This window comes from Ailuropoda melanoleuca, chromosome 9 (genome assembly GCF_002007445.2).
Source record: "Ailuropoda melanoleuca isolate Jingjing chromosome 9, ASM200744v2, whole genome shotgun sequence".
NCBI classification, from domain to species: domain Eukaryota; kingdom Metazoa; phylum Chordata; class Mammalia; order Carnivora; family Ursidae; genus Ailuropoda; species Ailuropoda melanoleuca.
The window spans coordinates 42,673,718-42,694,206 of NC_048226.1; the positions used below are offsets into that span (position 1 = coordinate 42,673,718).

At 45.5% G+C, this 20,489-nt stretch overlaps 1 protein-coding gene across 4 annotated transcripts in view; it reads right to left on the reverse strand.

Moving 5' to 3' along the window:
* SLCO5A1 (solute carrier organic anion transporter family member 5A1) overlaps positions 1-20,489 on the reverse strand; it is a 243,107-nt gene that overhangs the window by 129,866 nt on the left and 92,752 nt on the right. For 3 of the 4 annotated variants that reach the window (XR_004627811.1, XM_034668160.1, XM_002918503.4), the window contains exons 1-2: positions 3,213-3,398; positions 163-1,567 (exon numbers count right to left, since the gene is read on the reverse strand). Coding sequence is in view for 3 of the 4 variants with exons in the window: in XM_034668160.1 (XP_034524051.1) it covers positions 163-1,078 (916 nt within the window). In the remaining variant the exon portion in view is untranslated. Of the gene's footprint in view, positions 1-162; positions 1,568-3,212; positions 3,399-20,489 lie in introns of those variants that run through there. The other variant, XM_034668159.1, reaches the window with a different exon arrangement.

Sequence of the window (20,489 nt, forward strand, 5' to 3'; positions counted from 1 at the left end):
ATAATATATAATATATATTATTTTATAATATATATAATATATATAGCGTGTGCGGGTGTATATATATATATATATATAAATATATAATCTCCTGGGAAATGCGGAAGTGTTTCTTGTTCACTGTTGAGTTCAAGCTTATTTGAGAAGACAGGAAAGTCTTACCTAGGTACAAGGATGCGTTTTCTTTCTTGACATTGTCATCTAAGTAGGTTGGTCCCAAGGTATAAATAGGTGTGGAACCCATTCCAATGAGAATCTGTGCGCAAATGAATAAAGCCACATAGACCCAATGATTATTTCCTCCTGAGTCCTTCAGGCAGGCGGGAGGCTCCGAAGGCGCCGTGGAGTTGCCATTCTGACACAGGCCATCGTTGGAGGCCGACGCATTCAACTCTTGGATCTGGTAGGGAGGCGAGATGAAGTGAGGTAAAGCAAAAAGGGCAGCCCCGACGGCAATGAAAAGTCCACCCACGGCCAGCCACAGGGGCCTCCGACCCCGGCCGCCAAAGTAGCTGACGAACACCACCACCACCAGGCTCCCAATGTCAAAGCAGCTGACCAGCAGCCCCGACTCAGAACTCTTCAGACTGTAGCGCCTTTCGATGGTGGTGATGACACTGCTCAGGTACCCAGACACCATTAACGCCTGGATGAAGGTCAGAAAGCACATGCAAACCAGGAAGCAACGGGAATCAGTGAGGACCACATAAAGGCATCTTCTCCCCTGGAGCGTGGCCAAAGTAGAGGACACCGACACGGCTTTGCTGACTTCCACCCTGTGGTTACATTCCATGAACCCTGCCATCTCTGCCGAGGTGGAAGGAGCAGAGGGACTGGGGACCAACCGGTTTGGGCCTTGTTTCAACTCCTGATGGCCCAAAGAATCTGTACAGCCGATGGCTGGCTTGGCTCCTGCACTCGCAGGACTGAGGTCTGGCCGGCAGGAGGCGCTGTTCAGGACCGGTAAACTCTTGGACCTAAAAGTCTCTGGTTCGCACTTCTCTTGGACAGCTCCTACTGTGCCGTGTGCTTCCAGCGGCTCTCCCTCCTCGGGCTGCAGCCCGGTGCCTTCGTCCATGGCTCTTAGAATTCAGATTCGACCGCTGATCGTCGCACTCAGGGACTCCAGCGCTTTTCATCCACCAGCACGAGGGGCCGAAGTCGGGCCCACTCAGTCGTGCCCACCAGGGACCGGGGCTGGGGATGCAGAGCCGAGCAGCAGGGCATCCTCACCAGCAGAGAGGCACCCAGGGCATCCTGACCGCAGATGCGGCCCCGAGGCTCCGCAGCCGCGTGCCCCGGGGGACAGGGGTCCGCGCAGTCCTGCGATGAGCCCTGCTTGGGGTCCACCTCGGGGCGGTAGCTCGCGGCAGGAGCCTTGCGCGTCCCGGGCGCATCCCCTCCGCCGCCGCCGCTCGGCCCGCCGCCTGGAGGGAGTACGCCCCGTGCCCAGCGTGGGGGCGCTTAGCGCTGTTGCCCGCGACGCATACCGCCCGGTTGGTTGCGCCAGAGGCGCCCTGTCCTCGCCGCCTCGGCTTGCGACACCCTCGAGCGCAAAGATGCCAACCTGCAAAGCAGAGAGAGGGCGGTCAGAAAAGGGCGGCTGCGGCTGGGACTGGCGTCCCAGCGCCCCGGTGGCCGGCGCTGGGTGACTCGGACGGTCCCAAATGAGACCGAGGGACGAGCGAGAAGCGAAGCCTCGAAGGAGGCGGCGGCTGCAGGCTGCGGCTAGTGCCCAAACAATAAGCAGCAGGCGGTCGGCAGAGACCCTCCCTCATTGTCTACCGTGGACCTGCCCCCGCCCCGCCCCTTTTGCCTTAAACAGAGCATCTGTTTTATATGTTAATAATTATCAACCTGGCAGCACTGACTCAGAGGCAGTGTCTTTTATTCGCGTGAACTAATTGCAACCTTTTGGCACTCCTACTCCATTACTCAAAATAGAAAATGCCCAAAAGAACAAAGGAAAGTTTTTTTGGTTTTGGTTTTTGGTGTGTGGGTTTTTGTTTGTTTGTTTGTTTGTTTGTTTGTTTTACAAACGGTACCTTCCTAGTACCGATTTTAAAAAAGAAAAGAAAGGGGTAAAGCTACGTGTGTAGAAATGTGTGTACACACTTGTGAGCAAGCACGTGTGCGCGACTGGATGTGAATCCGTCTGCTTCATCAATTAGAGACACGTATGCAAAGCCCAAAGCAGCCGCAAAAAGGTCAACGAGCGAGCCTCTGTATTCCCAATACTAAAAATAACCCCCCAGCCCAAAAGAACTATTCAATTTCAAATACCAGGGGCATCTGAGGCTGCGGCCCACACTAAGTCCCAGCGCGCAGTGTCACGCGAAACCGAAAATCGGTTTGCTTTGCGGAGGGGTGGGGAAGCAACAACCAAACAAAGAGATGCCGCCACGCTCTCTCTGAGCTCGCTAGGAGCCCACCGTGCAGTCTTGGTACGAGGGGGCCGCGGGTGAGGTGTGCTGTTTATATCGAGCGCACCCCGCAAGCGTGGGCCCGGAGTGCGTGCGCGCGAGCGAGCGCGCGCGCACACACACGCACACACATACACATACACACCCGCGAGTATGTGTCAGAACCCCTCGCGCGATCCTGCATCCCGATCGAATTCGGCGAGAGGCAAAAACAGGTGTGTCCCCGGGGTAAGCCCCCGCCCCTAATCTCGGGGACTCCCACTCCCGTCCTCCGGCCCGGGGTGATGTGCACCAGGTGGGAGAGGAGAGCGGGACTTCGCTGCGCTGGGTTTCATTTCGCGCTTTGTGATGCTGCTGAGGGAAGAAAGGAGGAAGGGTAAGGGAGAAAGGCAGAGAAGCTGGGCGGCCAGGGCGGCCGCTCCGGCGCCTCCCTCGGCTCTGCGGGGCCAGACCTGCTCCCAGATTCCCGGCCTGCCAGCCGCTCACAGCCCGGGCTTCCCCGCCGCCGCCTTGCCCCGGCGCCTTCCCGGGGAACCCCACGGGCGGCCGCGAGCCGAGCCCGGGAATCCCGGCAAACTCCCTCAGCGCTCCGGGGGCGGCGGAACCGCTGCCTGCGCCGGCACCCACACCGCAGCGCCGGCTCGGACCGACACACGGTTCCCGGCAGGGAGCTCTCCGCCCGGCGTGGAGTACCAGGGACACCCCTGCGCGCGCGCGCACACACACACACTCAACCCGCGGGAGGACATCTCGCCGCGCTGCCCGGGCGCACAAGCCGCCGCTACTCACTCGTGAGTCTGTCGGTCAGAATGTCTGGCTGAGAGTGGAGCGGCGGCAAGTGGGGACTGTGGAGGTGCGGGAGTAGTTGGGAGCCGCCTGGAGAGGCAGCTTCGGTCCAGCGGCGGAGAAATCAGTGAATGAGACTGAGTCAGGCTGAACTCTTACCCCCACCCCTCGCCTGTCACCCAAGCCTCTCCTCTCCAGACACACGCGCACAGAGACGCGCCCGGAGCGGAGCAGCAGAGGGCGCAGGCGCGCGGGCGACCGCCCAGCCCGTCCCGAAGGCAGCGAGCCACCCGGCCGCCCTTCACCTGCGCGGTGGGGGGACGGAGGCCCCAGGGAGCAGGTCTCCAAGAAAGGCAGCTGCTGAGCCAGAGAGCCCACTCGGAATAAAGAAATTATTTCTGTTCGTTTATTCCGTGCCGTGGGCACCCACAATGTCTAGGGACCAGAGTAGGTTCTGGGGACCAAAGATGAACAGGATAGGATCCCTGGACTGAGGAAACCTTTGTCTTGTAGAAGAAATACCCGGTAAGTAGCCTAAAACAACGAGGTGAGTTCTGTACAGGATGCCACCGAGGAACTTAATAGCCATAACTCTACTCCATCTTCATTTCCAGGCAGAAGGAAAGGCAAGTGCAAGAGCACGGGGCATGGTGCTCCAAGTTCATAGAGGAGCCGCAGGGAGATCGCAGGGATGGAGCAGAGGACTGTACTGCAAGGGTGGCAGAGTGGAAAAAGTCAGCAAGGGCTTCACAGGTTGTGTGTTGTCAGCGGCCTGTGCCATTCTGACTTGCTCACCACAAAGCCGTTCTGGCCATGGTGGGCGAATGGAGGCCTAGACAGAATGTGGTGAGGCAGTGGCAAGGACATGGAGAGGAGGAAACCGGTTAAATATACTATGAGAAGGTAGAAGTGGCCAGACCTGGAGGCCAACAGAATCTGGAAGATGAGAAAACAGTCCAACATAAGACGTCTCTCAAGTTTCATAGCTGAGTGACTGCGTGGGTGATATCCAACAAAAGCACAGGAGAAGCACGCTCTTGGGAGAAAGATGGTTCTCCTCTCAGATGGTGCTGATTTTGACAGCCAAGTACATGTGTCCCATAAACTATTTTGATAGATGACACACAGGAAGTCTGGACTAGGGATGTGAATTAAGAGTCATCAGCCCAAAGGTGGTATCAGGTGAATAAGGAAGGCCGACTGAGTAGAGGAAGGCTAAGGACAGGGTCCCAGGGACACCACAGTCAAAGAGAAGGAGAGGGGGGAAAGCTAAGGAGGGACATACGAAACAATGGTCAGAACGGTATGTGAATAATCAGAGAAGTCACAGAAACCATAGCAGCAGAAAACTCAAAGGAGTTATCAGATGCGTGAAAGGCTGTGGAGAAGTCAGAAAGGGTAACTGGAAAGAGCCCATTAGCTGTAGCAGGTAGGAGGACCCTGGTGAATTTTGAGAGTGGGAAATAGTTCCTAATGAAGGAAGGGGATTGCCTCCTACAAGTGCCATGCCACTGCCGTCATGACAAAGCCACTTCACTGACCCTTGGCCTTATCCAACCCGAGCATTGTCTCTACTTTACAGACATGACAAGTAGAGTGTAGAGAGATTAAGTAACTTGGGGAGGACACACAGCTAGTCTGTGGAACCCATGTGTTCCTGAAGCCCATTCTCTTGACTCTGACTGTATATTCTCTCTTATAATCGTAGATCAGCTTGACTTTTCAGTGCACCTTGTATCTGTTAATTATCTCACTCTAGTCCAACAACTACCATTCACAGTTAATCCTTAGAGAACAAAATAGGCCAGCTGACATCAAAGGACAGTTAGTGTGTGTTCAATGTTAATGTTGGGACAGCACTGATCTCCTGGCAGCTTCCAGACTGATCAAACAGGGCAAATATATTCATTTCCTCATCCCCTGCCACTATCCCCTCCTCCCGAGATCTCCATCAAGCCCACTGTTATTTTTCCACAAACAGGCAAGATGACTCCAGCTGCCACCCCTGCCCAGATTTTAGTCCCCTACTGTTAGTAGGGTGGGCAAAAATATATGTCACTTCTGGTATCTAAATACTCCTCTGAGCTTGTTCTGGATCCAAACAGAATCGAGCTGCTTCCTATGATGTCCTTCTAAGCTCTTTGGCCCATTCTCTCATTTTGGTCCCAGCCCCAAACATCAGTTGTTCTTCAGCAAATTCAATCTGTTGCATTAGGTACCAGCAGAGGGTTTCCCTGCTGAAAAGTCAGATAATCATGTCCCTGGAACACGCTGTGTTTATTCATGGTCAATTGCCACAGTTAAACTAGAAACACCTCTAAGAGCCTATAGATTTTTTTATTTCCCCTAATAGAAAGATCATGATTTATAGACAGAATTTAAAGGTCCAATTAGCTTTCCATATAGGAAACAAGAAGAAAATATTTAGCAAGAGACGTTCCTTTCACTTTCTCTTCCATTGTTAAGTATGACTTTGGAAAAAGCCAGGGGTGTTTCCATCAGCCCTAATCTTCAGATTCATAGAAAGAAATGGATTCAGATCATGGGATTCTGCTGTACCCATGGCTCTTTCACATAATATGAATGAGTACACTTGCCTAAACTAGGATGCCTACCTTGTTAGATGTATGCGGATAAACTCTCTTCAAATTCCCAGCTTGCTAATGCTTCTTCTAAGTCATTAATCAGTCGAACTTACAAATAAGTTCCTCCTTTCCCAACTTTCATATAATAAGAAGGTCGCCTCTGGAATTACCTATGGCATTCCATGGGCTTAAAATCTGACTGCTCTGGAGGATGGAACAAGGAAAGCCAAGGGAGCCTTTTCTTCACTCCCTTCTCTTCCTCCTTAAAAAAGGCACACTTCAGAAGTCTCCCAGACAAAAGAACTGGATTTTGGTCCAGAATACTTTCTGAACTTAAACTATAATAAACAGTTGCCAGTACTATCACTGAATTAGACACTGGTCGCTTAAGAGGGGTCAAATTGTATGTTTTAGTTAACCTTTTTTTTTAAATATTGAAATACAGCTTTATTCACAGACCCTGAAGAGGTTTCCAGAATATCAGCCTCTGTAACATATTTGAATTGCATCTCTATTCTTAGGTCAAATAAGTAATTTATGATATAACTGATTTCCTCCTATTTTTTTTTATTTTTTAACTTAATTTTATTTTTATTGAGATAGAATTGATGCAACATTTTTTAGGTGTACAACATAATGGTTTGATATATGTATATATTGTTAAATTATTGCAATAATAAGTTTAGTTAATATCCATCACCAGACATGGTTATAAATTTTTTTTCTCATATTGAGAACTTTTAAGATGTACTCTCTTAGCAACTTTCAAACATACAATAATTTTTTTTTAAAGATTTCATTTATTTATTTGACAGAGAGAGACAGCCAGCGAGAGAGGGAACACAAGCAGGGGGAGTGGGAGAGGAAGAAGCAGGCTCCCAGCAGAGGAGCCTGAGGCAGGGCTCGATCCCAGAACCCTGGGATCACGCCCTGGGCTGAAGGCAGACCCTTAACAACTGAGCCACCCAGGCGTCCCATACAATACAGTATTGTTAACTATAAGGTTAAAAGGCAAACTCTTAACACAACTTGACGTTTACCTCCCTCCTTAGAAGTAAATTTCAAGCTGGGTGAAACAGAAGAGGAACAGATTTGGCCCTGGAGTCCAGTGAATGGAGGCAGTCACTCTAGCCCTGTGGTTTGCAAGTGCTAAAGGAGTGTCTGACTGGCTCCTGGGCGGCTCAGTCAGTTAAGAGTCTGCCTGCAGCTCAGGTCATGATCCCAGAGTCCTGGGATCGAGTCCCACATTAGGCTCCCCGCTCTGTGGGGAGTCTGGTTCTCCCTCTGCCTAATGCTCCCCTGCACATGATCTCTCTCTCTCTCATATAAATAAGTAAAATCTTTAAAAATAAATAAATAAAGGAGTATCTGACCAGCTGTGTCAGCTTTTGCACTTCAAGTCCCACAACCCAAGAGGCCACAGTCCCATGAACACCTGGGACACATGGTCACCCTCTTAAGGAGCCAAGCGATTTCCAGATACCAGCTTCCCTTACAATCTGTAGACAAGTTGGGTCAAGGCCCGAACTAAAGACCGAAAAAGGAAAATAAATGCAAGGGATAAATGAAATGAAACTATGTTAGATATGCTTGATTAACCTTCAATGTGCAGTCCCTACATTTCTGTTTTTTCTTGAATGGCAGAGTCTAGAAAGCTAAAAACAAACCAGAACAAAAAAAAAAAAACACCAAAAAACACAAAACAAAACAAATCAAAACAAAACAAAACAAAACACACATTTCCCAGACTCCCTTGCTGATCCGATTCTGGAGAAGAACTGAAGCATTCTTATGAGTTTTGGAAGGTGGAATGAGTCACGGGCCACATCCTTTTTGGCTGTCTTATCCCAGCAAGCAGGTCATAGAAACATGTTATTTTTCTGCTTCAGTATTCAGTTGTCCAAACTCCAGCTTCTGGGTATTGAAAGGGAGTGGCAGCACTGGCTCTCCGAATCCAGCCACAGCAGGGTCTCCTGAAGAGAATACACCCGGAAAGGCCTTTGATTTCCACACCTACCCTGTTCCTCCCCACAGTGGGCCAGACATACCAGTTTCCCTGGCAGGACAGATGTATAGTGTTCCAAGAGGCATTCCTGGTCACCCAATGTAGAGATCATTCATCCAGGTCTCCCAGAGATTTTCTAAGCACGTATCTTTCTGTACCAAATCTCTTTCTGCCAAAAGCCCAGAGTGATCTCTCTGTCCTGCACTGGGCCGAGATTAATACAGTAGATAGTCGGCTTCTGAATTATGGCTCATTCATCCACAGTTTGGGGTCCCTCTGCCTAGTTCTCAACTTGCCTCTTTAAAGCAGAAGTCTCTGAGTGGCACAGTCAGTTAAGTATCCAACTCTTGGTTCCCACTCAGGTTGTGGGCTCAGGCTGTGGGCTCACGTTGTGATCTCGGGTCATGGGATCGAGCCCCACATCAGGCTCCACACTCAGTGAAGAGTCTGCTTAAGATTCTGTCTCCCTCTCCCACTGCTCCTCTCACTCATGTTCTCTCTCTCCAAAATAAATAAATAGGTGCGCCTGGGTGGCTCAGTCGTTAAGCATCTGCTTTCAGCTCATGTCATGATCCCAGGACCGTGGGACTGAGCTCTGCATTGGGGTCCCTGCTCATCAGGGAGCCTGCTTCTCCCTCTCCCACTCCCCCTGTTTGTGTTCCCTCTCTCCCTGTCTCTCTGCCAAATAAATAATATCTTTTAAAAATCAATCAATCAATCAATCAATCTTAAAGCAGAAGTCTCTAGGACCTATATTAGGGATGACCTTGAACTATTGGCAAACTTCTCGAAGTCTAGATCCAGAGAGCAATGCCAAGAAAAAGCTGGAATTCCTCTCTCCCTCCTCCCTTCTCGATTTCCATTCCCCAACTAAGGACATTTTTTCCCCTAGATGATTGGAAAGATCCATATCTCAGGGCTGACCTGAAGGAGGTGACCTTATCCCAGAGCACAGAATATTTAACACAAGATAATATAAACACCACACTCACCGCAATGACCCACTGTCGAGGCTCCCCTTCAAAGCAGGTAGGATGGCTGCAGGTTCTCATTTCTTTACATTTTTCTAAAAGACCTAGAGATCTGTTGTATAGCAGTGTATCTGTAGTCAGTAATAATGTATTGTGTGCTTAAAATTTTGTTGAGGGTAAAAAAAAATTTTTTTATTGAGGGTAGGGCTCACTGTACAAGTGTTCTTATCACAATAAAATAAAATCAAAGAAAAATAAATGAAAGACCTGAAACACTGACATTTATAAATCATTTGTGGTGTAGTCCTGCTGGTAGCAAAAGGTGAGCTAGCCTCCGGACAGCACATCCTTCCCCCCCCACTCCTCTTCAGAAGGTCTGTGTTGGGGTGCCTGGGTGGCACAGCGGTTAAGCCTCTGCCTTCGGCTCAGGGCATGATCCCAGCATTATGGGATCGAGCCCCACATCATGCTCCTCCGCTATGAGCCTGCTTCTTCCTCTTCCACTCCCTCTGCTTGTGTTCCCTCTCTCGCTGGTTGTTTCTATCTCTGTCGAATAAATAAATAAAAAATCTTAAAAAAAAAAAAAAAGAAGGTCTTTGTCATCTGTGGCAAATGAATACTATTTCATCTTTGTGGTGAGTGCATGGGTGTTACCCATATTTCATCACAAGAAGATGCTCTAATTCCAAGAGGCGCCATTATTTGGTGTGCCACTAAGAAGGAAAAAATGCTTCCACTTAGACTATGACACACGCCTTAATGATGAAAGAGGAAAAGAGGGCTACCGCCTAAATTTAATTGTGGCTCTGCCATTTAGGGCAGTGTGGCCTTGGACAATCTACCAAACCTCTCTGCCTCAGTTTCCAAGCTGGGGTTCATCACAGTATCTGTCTCACAGGGTTGTTGTAAGCAGTAAATGAGATAACATCGACAGCATGCTTACAACAGGGCCGGGACCAAGGCTGGTGCCCTTAAATGTCAGCCTTTGCTACAGACCCGCATTGCTGTCTTTTCATTCATCCTACGCACAGTTTTTCCTCTCTGGTTGTCGGAGGGCTGGGGATCCAGAATCTTTTATTTCATGCAGGCCACACATTTCTCTAGGATTAGCTCCTATCTGGGAAATTATAGTCAGACTGATAAAACATCATATACCCTGTAGGGTCCATTATTTGGTTGTTTCTGTTTGTTTTGTTTCATTTTTCATCTTCCAACCATGGGAATCCCTTCCTTACTGGCACCCCCACCATGACTCTGATATTTATGAAAACTAAACAATAATGATGCCTTTCATTTATCGTATTAGGACTGACTACATATTTTACGTACATTATTTCATCTTCACCCCTCAGTATGTATTATCAATTCTGCTGACAGAAGAGAGATCTGAGGTTCAAAATGATCATCACCTTGCCCTAAATTGTGTGGCATCGAAAGTGTGGAGATCCGAATCCAGATCAAACACGTTCCAAGACCCGTGCTCCTGGCAACCTACCTGTATTTTCTCGCAATTGTGTTTTACATAATTTTTAGGAAACCATCCACTGATTAAGATAAGCATGTCTCTGCAGTGAAAGATTTAAGTGAACTAAAGGATGAAGCAGTCTAAACACAAACAATGCATGCCACCGCTTTTGAGTAAATATACAAACTACCCATAGAGCCGTGATCTCTATAAGGACTAGGATTCATGTTTTTACAGAGCTGCCCAACTGTCCAGTCACTAGCTGCGGTTTCATTCCCAACTCATGACTCCTCCCAACCTTCTCTGCATTCCTCGCCTTTGACTAGGGAGCATCATGGAACAAGTTCACCATAAAGCCCAACCCTCAGAATGCTGCTGCCCCCCCCACCTCCACTGCATTCTATTATAAGGCTGAGAAATAACTGGCCAGGGGGGTGTCCTGAGTAAACCCACTCCTCTCACAGCCAGTCTTGCAAAAGAGAGGTGAAATCAAACCTGGCTTCCTGAGATCCCACATCACAAACACCCATAGTAGAATTCTTTCAATAAAAACACAGAAAGGTAGGGGGCTGTGTGGGGTGACCAGGAGCTCAGAGCTCAAACATCCTTTTCTTAATGGAAAGACACTCTGAAAGAGCTTTTCATAGAGTTCACTCAAATTCCCTTCTCCCTTTTCTACCTTTTTGTTGTTGTTGTTGTGAATGACACTTTTGATAATTATCTGACTGCAAAAAAACTCCAAAAGTCCAGGTTGAAGTGCTATACTATTTTTAATTATTACCAATATTGGCTTTTCCATGTGTGCGGATGAGCTTGGTTTTGGCCAACTTTAAGGCTCCGTTCTCTTTGGCTGTCTGTGATACACTGACACTTGCTCCATTTGTCTTATTGTAACTAATGAATACAAAATGACCCAGTACAAGTATCATGTACCACTCGGGCCACCAGGGAAGTGATTTTAAAGGATTTAGTGTTCCATTTGGGGGCTACAAGACCTGACATCAAGGAATAGGATTTGAATGACAAATGAATTTTCTTCTATCTTTCCCTTTGAGAAAATTAGAGCTGTTAGAGTCTCAGTTTGCCTAAACTGGGGAATGACTTGACAAATGCACAAGTATACAGTGGAAATATAACATCTGAACATGGTGATCCTTCTTCCTTCTTCCAGTTGGCTTTGTTTGTGAAATTTCACACCAGAGGAAAATGTGGTTTTTCAAGCAGAAAAGAATTATTGTGAGAATTAGCTCATTTTGGACCCAGGATGGATTTTAAACCCCAGGGAAGGAACAGAAACATGCTCTAAGGAAAAATAAGAGATTTACAGGTAAACAAAAATATGCATTTTTCTCTCCATACTATGTTCATCCTTCTTCAGTCTTCCCAAAAGAAAAATACCTTTAGGAAGAAGAGTCTGAAGCCCCGGAAACAATTTTTACTAGTCTTAGAAAATGTCTTTTTATTAATATCTTTCACACATAACAAAAAAGCAAAACTGAGAATAAGCAAAGTAATCCAAGCTATCAAAAAACTAACAAAATGGGGCACCTGGGTGGTTCAGTCAGTTAAGCATCCAACTCTTGACCTCAGCTGAGGTCCTGATCTCAGGGTCGTCAGTTCAAGCCCCACGTTGGGCTCCACGCTCAGCTTGTAGCCTACTTAAAAAAAAAAAAAATCTAACAGAATTAGCTCCCTTCTATGCCACCAAGACAGGATTTTATTGGTCTCCTGCAATTTAAAGACCAAGATCCTGGGGTGCCTGGGTAGCTCAGTCGGTTAAGTGGCTGACTCTGGATTTTGGTTCAGGTCATGATCTCAGGGTCGTGGGACTGAGGTCCCTGTCAGGCTCAGTGCTGATCGCAGAATTTACTTGTCCCTTTCCCTCTGCTCCTCCCACCCCCAACCCCACTCTCTCTCTCTTACACTCTCTCTCTCCCTCTCTGTCTAAACTAAATAAATAAAATCTTTAAAAAAAAAAAAAAAAGACCAAGATCCTGATTTCTGCTAAATGCAAAGCCCAGGAGGGAAACACTGCACATGATGAAGGATCTGAGTTGAACTCTGAAGAGTAAACAGAATATGAACATGTGTGGGTGGGCCCAAAGCAGCACCCAAAGAAGGACATTGAAAAAAGAACACTTGGGGGCAGGACATCTCAGGCAGGTAGAATTGTTGAGGAACCTGAAACACGTGAAGGGGACAAACAGGAACTAAGAAAGGAAAGCTGGTCACCTCCAGTTAAGAGGTTTAGACTCTATTCCACAAACGACAGAAAGCAGTTGAAGGTTAAGCAAAGCAGGGACAGGATGAAGCAGAACTTGATGAAGATTGTAACTTCTCAGGAAGTGCTGGGTGCTACAGGTAGAAGGCCCACTCCCCAAACAGCCAGGATGGTACAGGCAAAACCATGACCTCAGGTGCCGACAAGGAAGGACTAGGTATTAGACTACTGTTGTTTTATGACATGGAATTGATGACTTTAGACTGGAAGGTTTTTAGGGATTGTGTAGCCAAAAATTTACAAACCTATGGCCACATTGGGCTGAGGATAAAACCCATATATTTTTTTTTCCAGTTTTCAGAATTCGCTGCCAAAAGTTAAACTTGAGAGATTTCAGATGAAAGATCCAGATTTCTGCGTTCTTGGTATTTGGCATTTGCCACATTGGGTTCCAGGCCCTCAGTTACCTGCCCGGCCCGTACAAGCCTCTTAGTTTGAGATCTCTTGATTTAGGCCAATTTTTGTCCTGCTGTCCCCACCCCAATCTTGAAGATGAAGGAACCAAAATGCAAGGAAGGTGATTTTCCTAAAGTTTCACTGGCAGATGGTGGCAAAGTCAATGAGGAACGACATAGTACAGTGACAATTTTACTTTGTACAGCAGCTTGAAATATATTGTCTTTTCCTCACAGCTCTGAAAGGTAGACATCATCACACCCAAAACTAATGTAACGTTGTGTGTCAACTATACCTCAATAAAAAAAAAAAAAAGGTAGACATCATGACCCCCATTTCATAGAGGAGGGAAAGGGTTGAGAGAGAAACTAGGTAACTTGACCAAAGCCACACAGCTGGTCAGCAGTGGAGACAATGTTTAAACCCAGATCCATCCTAGTCCTTTTATTACACAATAATGTAAGATCCTGGGGCCCAACAAACCCTCTTAAAATTTGGGCTGGCTTTTAACTGGCTGTGTGACAGGAGGGATGTTACTCAACCTATCTGAATTCAGCTTTTTAGTCTCTAAACTGACATGACTTGGGGCACCTGGGTGCCACAGAGGTTAAGCATCTGCCTTCGGCTCAGAGTGTGATCCCAGAGTTTGGGATCGAGCCCCACATCAGGCTCCTCCGCTATGAGCCTGCTTCTTCCTCTCCCACTCCCCCTGCTGGTGTTCCCTCTCTCGCTGGCTGTCTCTATCTCTGTCAAATAAATAAATAAAATCTTTAAAAAAAAAAAAAAAAGAAAACTTTCTTGTGATTCACTTCTTAGAGTAAATAAAAAGAAATTACTTGAGAGAAAACACCATGGCACCTGTCAGTCAGAGGATATGATCTCAGAAAGGGTGGGGTTTTTTGTTTTTGTTTTTTTTAGATTTTGTGTATTTATTTGAGAAAGAAAGAGGGAGAACACAGAGGGAGAGGGAGAAGCAGACTCCCCACTGAGCAGAGAACTGGACACGGGGCTGGACTCCAGGACCATGAGATCATGACCTGAGCTGAAGGCAGACGCTCAACCAACTGAGCCACCCAGGCATCCCTAGAGCATGTTTTTGTTTTTTTGTTTTTTTTTTAATTTTATTTTATTATATTATGTTAATCACCATACAGTACATCCCCAGATTCCGATGTAAAGTTTGATGCTTCATTAGTTGCGTATAACACCCGGTGCACCATGCAATACGTGCCCTCCTTACTACCCATCACCAGTCTATTCCATTCCCCCACCCCCTCCCCTCTGAAGGCTTCAGTTTGTTTCTCATAGTCCATAGTCTCTCATGTTTCATTCCCCCTTCTGATTACCCCCCTTTTCTTTATCCCTTTCTTCCCCTACTGATCATCCTAGTTCTTATGTTCCATAGATGAGAGAAATCATATGATAATTGTCTTTCTCTGCTTGACTTATTTCACTTAGCATTATCTCCTCCAGTGCCGTCCATGTTGCAGCAAATGTTGAGAATTCGTTCTTTCTGATAGCTGAGTAATATTCCATTGTATATATGGACCACAGCTTCTTAATCCAGTCATCTGTTGAAGGGCATCTCGGCTCCTTCCATGATTTGGCTATTGTGGACAATGCAGCTATGAACATTGGGGTGCATATGGCCCTTCTCTTTACTACGTCTGTATCTTTGGGGTAAACACCCAGTAGTGCAATGGCTGGGTCATAGGGTAGTTCAATTTTTAACTTTTTAAGGGACCTCCACACTGTTTTCCAGAGTGGCTGTACCAACTTGCATTCCCACCAACAATGTAGGAGGGATCCCCTTTCTCCACATCCTCTCCAACAATTGTTGTTTCTTGCCTTGTCTATCTTTGCCATTCTAACTGGCGTAAGGTGGTATCTCAGTGTGGTTTTGATTTGAATTTCCCTGATGGCTAATGATTTTGAACATTTTTTCATGTGTCTGTTAGCCATTTGTATGTCTTCATTGGAAAAGTGTCTGTTCATATCTTCTGCCCATTTTATGATTTGTTTATTTGTTTCTCGTGTATTGAGTTTGAGAAGTTCTTTGTAGATCTTGGATACCAGTCCTTTATCTGTGGTGTCCTTTGCAAATATATTCTCCCATTCCGTGGGCTGTCTCTTAGTTTTTTTGACTGTTTCCTTGGCTGTGCAGAAGCTCTTTATCCTGATAAAGTCCCATAAGTTCATTTTATCTTTTATTTCTCTTGCCTTTGGAGATGTGTCGTGAAAAAGGTTGCTCTGGCCGATGTCATAGAAGTTGTTGCCTATGTTCTCCTCTAGAATTTTGATGGATTCCTGTCTCACATTGAGGTCTTTCATCCATTTGGAGTTTATTTTTGTGTATGGTGTGAGAGAGTGGTCAAGTTTCATTCTTTTGCATGTAGCTGTCCAATTTTCCCAGCACCATTTATTGAAGAGACTGTCTTTTTTCCACCGGATGTTTTTTCCTGCTTTATCAAAGATTAGTTGCCCAAAGAGCCGAGGGTCCATTTCTGGGTTCTCTATTCTGTTCCATTGGTCCATGTGTCTGTTTTTGTGCCAGTACCATGCTGTCTTTGTGATCACAGCTTTGTAGTACAGCCTAGAGCATGTTTTAATATGTGATAAATGTTACAAAGATTGGTAGAAAAAAATCCTGTGATTTGGGACATATTAAAAAATAAAAGCAACTTACATCAAAGTAACATAAGTAAACATAAGTAAACAATTTAAAAGAAGAAAGAAAGTCAAATAGATGTGCCCAATTGAAAAAGAAATGAAATATAGTATACCTGCGTCTAAAATAGAAATGCTTATCACAAATCTTAGAACTTCCCTAGGAATGTCCACAATAGCCAAACTATGGAAAGAGCCCAGATGTCCATCGACAGATGAATGGATAAAGATGTGGTGTGTGTGTGTGTGTGTGTAAATAATGGAATTATATAGTCATCAAAAAATGAAATCTTGCCATTTACAAGATATGGATGGACCTAGAAGGTATTATGCTAAACAAAATAAGTAAATCGCAGAAAGACATATGATCACATGATCTCACTGATAGGTGGAATTTAAGAAACAAGGCAGAGGATCATAGGGGAAGAGAAGAAAAAAATGAAACAAGACAAAACCAGACAGGGAGACAAACTGTAAGAACTATTAATCTTTGGAAACAAACTGAGGGTTGCTGGAGAGGAGAGGGTGAGGGGATAACTGGGTGATGGACACTGGGGAGGGAATGTGTTGTAATGAGCATTGGGTATTATATAACACTAGTGAATCACAGACCTGTACCCCTGAAACAAATAATACGTTTTATGTTAATTAATTGAATTTAAATTGAACAAAAGAAAATAAAGTTAGGATCATGACACAGATAAAAAAAAAAAAAAAGAACTTCCCTAGGATCTGAAAGTATGTAAGAAAATATAGATCTGGAAAAAAGTGACAAACCCCTAATTATCAAATTATAAAATTATCAATGTATCCAGGTTCTCCCCACTTCAGGCTTCTTGAACTGGGGCTATGTGGCCCCCACAGCACTAGGCTGCCTGCCTGTAATAAAGCAAAATGAAAAACATGTCCATCTTGCTAGAAACTCACCTTTATTAAACTTTGGAAGTAATATGATAAACAGAGATACATTATGGTATAGAAAGAGGAACCCATATATTATTTAAATAAAATAGAACCTTTTTAGTAAATGTGATACTTGCTTAAGGTTACTTAGGGCTTTTGGCACCCTAGGCTCCCTGGGGTATGTGGCCACCTCCCTTCAGCCAGGTCACTTTTGTCGAAAAGTTTAAGAAGTGCCTTTATCTGATGCCAGTTTTATCTTCAGGAGGTGTGCCTTTGATTTAGAGGGCTCCAGGGGAAAAAAAAAAAAAAAAGTCAACGATACAGTCTGAAATTCTCTTAATTTTGTCTATACAACTCTTGTTTCAAACAAAATGTGCCAGAGGAATTATGCTTACATTAAGCATTCATACTTTAGAATGGATTATATCATTTGTATATTTTCTCAATATCTAACTATATTTTCTCAATTTCTAACTATATTTAGAAACTGGAGGTGGAGAGGAAGACATCTAACAGTCAGGGAAGTTGCCAACTCTATGGTCTGGTTTGATGGGGCTATTTACCAAAATCTGGCAAGGTATGGGGAAACCATAAGGGACATGCAGAACCATAGAGGCAGTAACAGTGGGATGCCACACTGTTCCCACACCAGCCCTGAAGGAGTGGAAAACAGAGCAGCTTTCAAAAGTTATGAGTATGGAGGTTCCTCAAAAAATTAAAAATAAAGTTACCATATGATCCAATACTTCTTATTACTGGGTATTTACCCAAAATAACAAAAACACTAATTCAAAAAGATATATGTACCCCTATGTTTACTGCAGCATTATTTACAATAGCAAGATATAGAAGCATCCCAAATGCCCATCATGAGCATTTGAATGGATAAAGATGTGGTGTGTGTGTGTGTGTGTGTGTGTGTGTATGAACATTACTCAGTCATAAAAAAAGAATGAGAGTGTGCCATTTGTGACAACATGGGTGGATCTAGAGGGTATAATGCTGAGTGAAATAAGTCAATCAGACAGGCACCTGAGTGGCTCAGTCAGTTAAGCCTCTGACTCGATTTCCATTCAGGTCATGATCTCAGCCCCATATTGGGCTCTGCGCTCAGCACAGAGTCGGCTTGGGATTCTCTCTCTCTCCCTCTACCCCTACCACTCCTCCTGCTTGCACTCTAAATAAATAAACAAACAAATAAATAAAATCTTCAAAAAAAAGTCATTCAGAAAGACAAATGCCGTATTTCACTCATATGTGGAATTTAAGAAACAAAACAAAGGAAAAAAAAAGACTCTTAAATACAGAGAACGAGCTGGAGATTGCCAGAGAGGAGGTGGCTGGGGGATGAGTGAAATAGATAAAGGGGATTAAGAGTATATTACCATGATGAGCACTGAATAATGTACAGAATTGTCGGATCATTACATTTTCTACATACAATACGCACAAACGCANTTTTCATACTATATATATAGTATGAAGTATACACATATATATGAAGTGTATATATATATATATATATATATGAAGTATATATATATATATATATATTTGGTATAAATATTTGGGTATATATATATATATATACACACACAAAAAAAACCAACAGATTAGAGGCAATAATACAAAGAAAGCCACAAGATGGGAGCTATTGCCTTCAGTAAGGGACAATGCCAGTCCACAGGGACCCTGCAGAGAAAAAAGTGGGGGAATAAGCCCAGCCTCAGGTCCTCCCTCCCTGGCCAGCTTCTGATCTCCTCCTTGTTGGAAGCTATTGGAAGCAGAGGGCCAAGAGCTCATGGAAGCTATGGGTACAAGTCAGCCTCCAGGGCAGAGAGCAGACTGCAGGTAAGTGGAGAGTTGATCTGGAAGGAGAAACAGGTGTCCAGCGTGCGAGGACTAAACGGGGAGGATTAAATGGGCTAGGAGGTGCTGGCAGCGGGTGGAAGGGCTAAAGACTGACAGGACTGAAAATGTTTCAACCATGAAAGACCTTGGGTTCTATTTTCAAAAACTTAAAGATTTGGGGCACCTGGGTGGCTCAGTCAGTTGAGCCCCTGACTCCTGATTTCAGCACCAGTCGTGATCTCGGGGTCATGAGATGGAGCCCCGCGTCGGGTTCCATGCTCACTGCAGTCTGCTTGAGATTCTGTCTCTCCCTCTCCCTGTGCCCCTCCCCCCAAAATAAATAAATAAATCTTGTTCTAAAAAGCTGAAAGCTTTAATATTAAAAAGAGATGTAGAAACTACGGATAGTAGGTTTCTGTGGAAAGTACAGAAGAATGCTCAGATGCTAGAGGCGAATGAAATGGAAACGTGCTCGGGGATGCTGAGGAACAGTCACGTGTGACGAATAATCAGTCTCCTGGGCGCAGCGACTGCTCCAAGCACAAGCTCGGGACCAGCAGGGCAACCGGAATCCTTCCCTGGGCTCTACAAGCTGTGGCTCAGGAGAAAACCATCTTTCCTTCTGCATCACCAAGATGGAATGCTGAAGGTCTGGCACTGCCTGAAGCCACGCCCATGGAAAGTTCCAACCTGCAGTGGTAGAGGATGAGGCCATGTACGGTGTGGAGTGATGGAGAGAGAGAAGTCCCAACAGTAGAAACCGCGTTATCTCTGAGGTTAGTGCATTCTGTCCTTCCCATTTGTGTGAGGCAATAAATTGCCCCCTTTACTAGACTGGTTTGAAGTGGGTTTCTGTTACTTGCCAAAAGAATCCTAATATGGTCCCTATGTTATGGGTTGCATTGTGCCCACCCCCCGAAAAGATATGTTGAAGTCCTAGCACCCAGGATCTCCGAATATGACCTTATTTGGGTATAGGGTCTTTACAGAGGTAATCAAGTTTAAATGAGCTCATTAAGGTGGGCCACAATCCAGTACGACTGGTGTCCTTATAGAAAGGGGAAATTTGGAGACGGGTACATACAGAGAAAGCACCATGTGAAAAACNTCATTAAGGTGGGCCACAATCCAGTACGACTGGTGTCCTTATAGAAAGGGGAAATTTGGAGACGGGTACATACAGAGAAAGCACCATGTGAAAAACAGGCTGCCACGAGCCAAGAACCACCAGAAGCAAGGAGAAAAGGGGGTACCTGGGTGGCTCAGTCGTTAAGCGTCTGCCTTCAGCTCAGGGCGTGATCCCAGCGTTGTGGGATCGAGCCCCACATCGGGCTCCCTGCTCTGCTGGGAGCCTGCTTCTTCCTCTCCCACTCCCCCTGCTTGTGTTCCTTCTCTCCCTCTCTCGCTGGCTGTCTCTCTCTCTCTGTCAAATAAATAAATAAAATCTTAAAAAAAAAAAAAAAAGAAGCAAGGAGAAAGGCCTCAAAAGCCACTTCCCTCACAGCCCTCAGAAGGAACCAACAGGGCTAACACCTCACTTCAGACTTCTAGACAGTGCATTTCTACCGATTAAGCCACTCGATTCGAGGTACCTTGTTCACAGCAGTCCTAGCAAAACTAATACTCCCCACAACTAGAATGTGCTAGAAAGGCTTTGTACGTAGAACTGGACAAGCTGATTTCCAAATCCTTCCAGCCCAGACGTGTGATCACTTCAGATATGGGTAATCAGCCCATAGAACCGAAAGTTGAGCCTCTTTCACTGTGAATGGCAGGCAGAGAGCCATTCGTTCCCAGACTGCCTCACAGCCCCTCCACAGGCCCCCACCTAACACTGTCTGCCAGCCGTGCAGCCTCCACGGAAGGCTTGTCACTTACATTCACTAAGTACAAACACTAAATAAGAACGCAAAAATAACAGAAAGCTTTAGGGGTCCTTGTGAATTACATGGAGAAATTATAACAGATAAGCATAAAGCAACTTATATAAACCAAACTTATCAAAGAGTACAAACTAATATCCAGGATTCATCATTTCTAGTGAAGCGTCGTCCCTCTGCTCTCATGCACGCCTAAGACAGAATCGACAGAAGCCCCACTTCCAAGCATTTTAAGTAGAATAAAAACGAACTCTCCTAAAGTAGGGCAAAATCTTT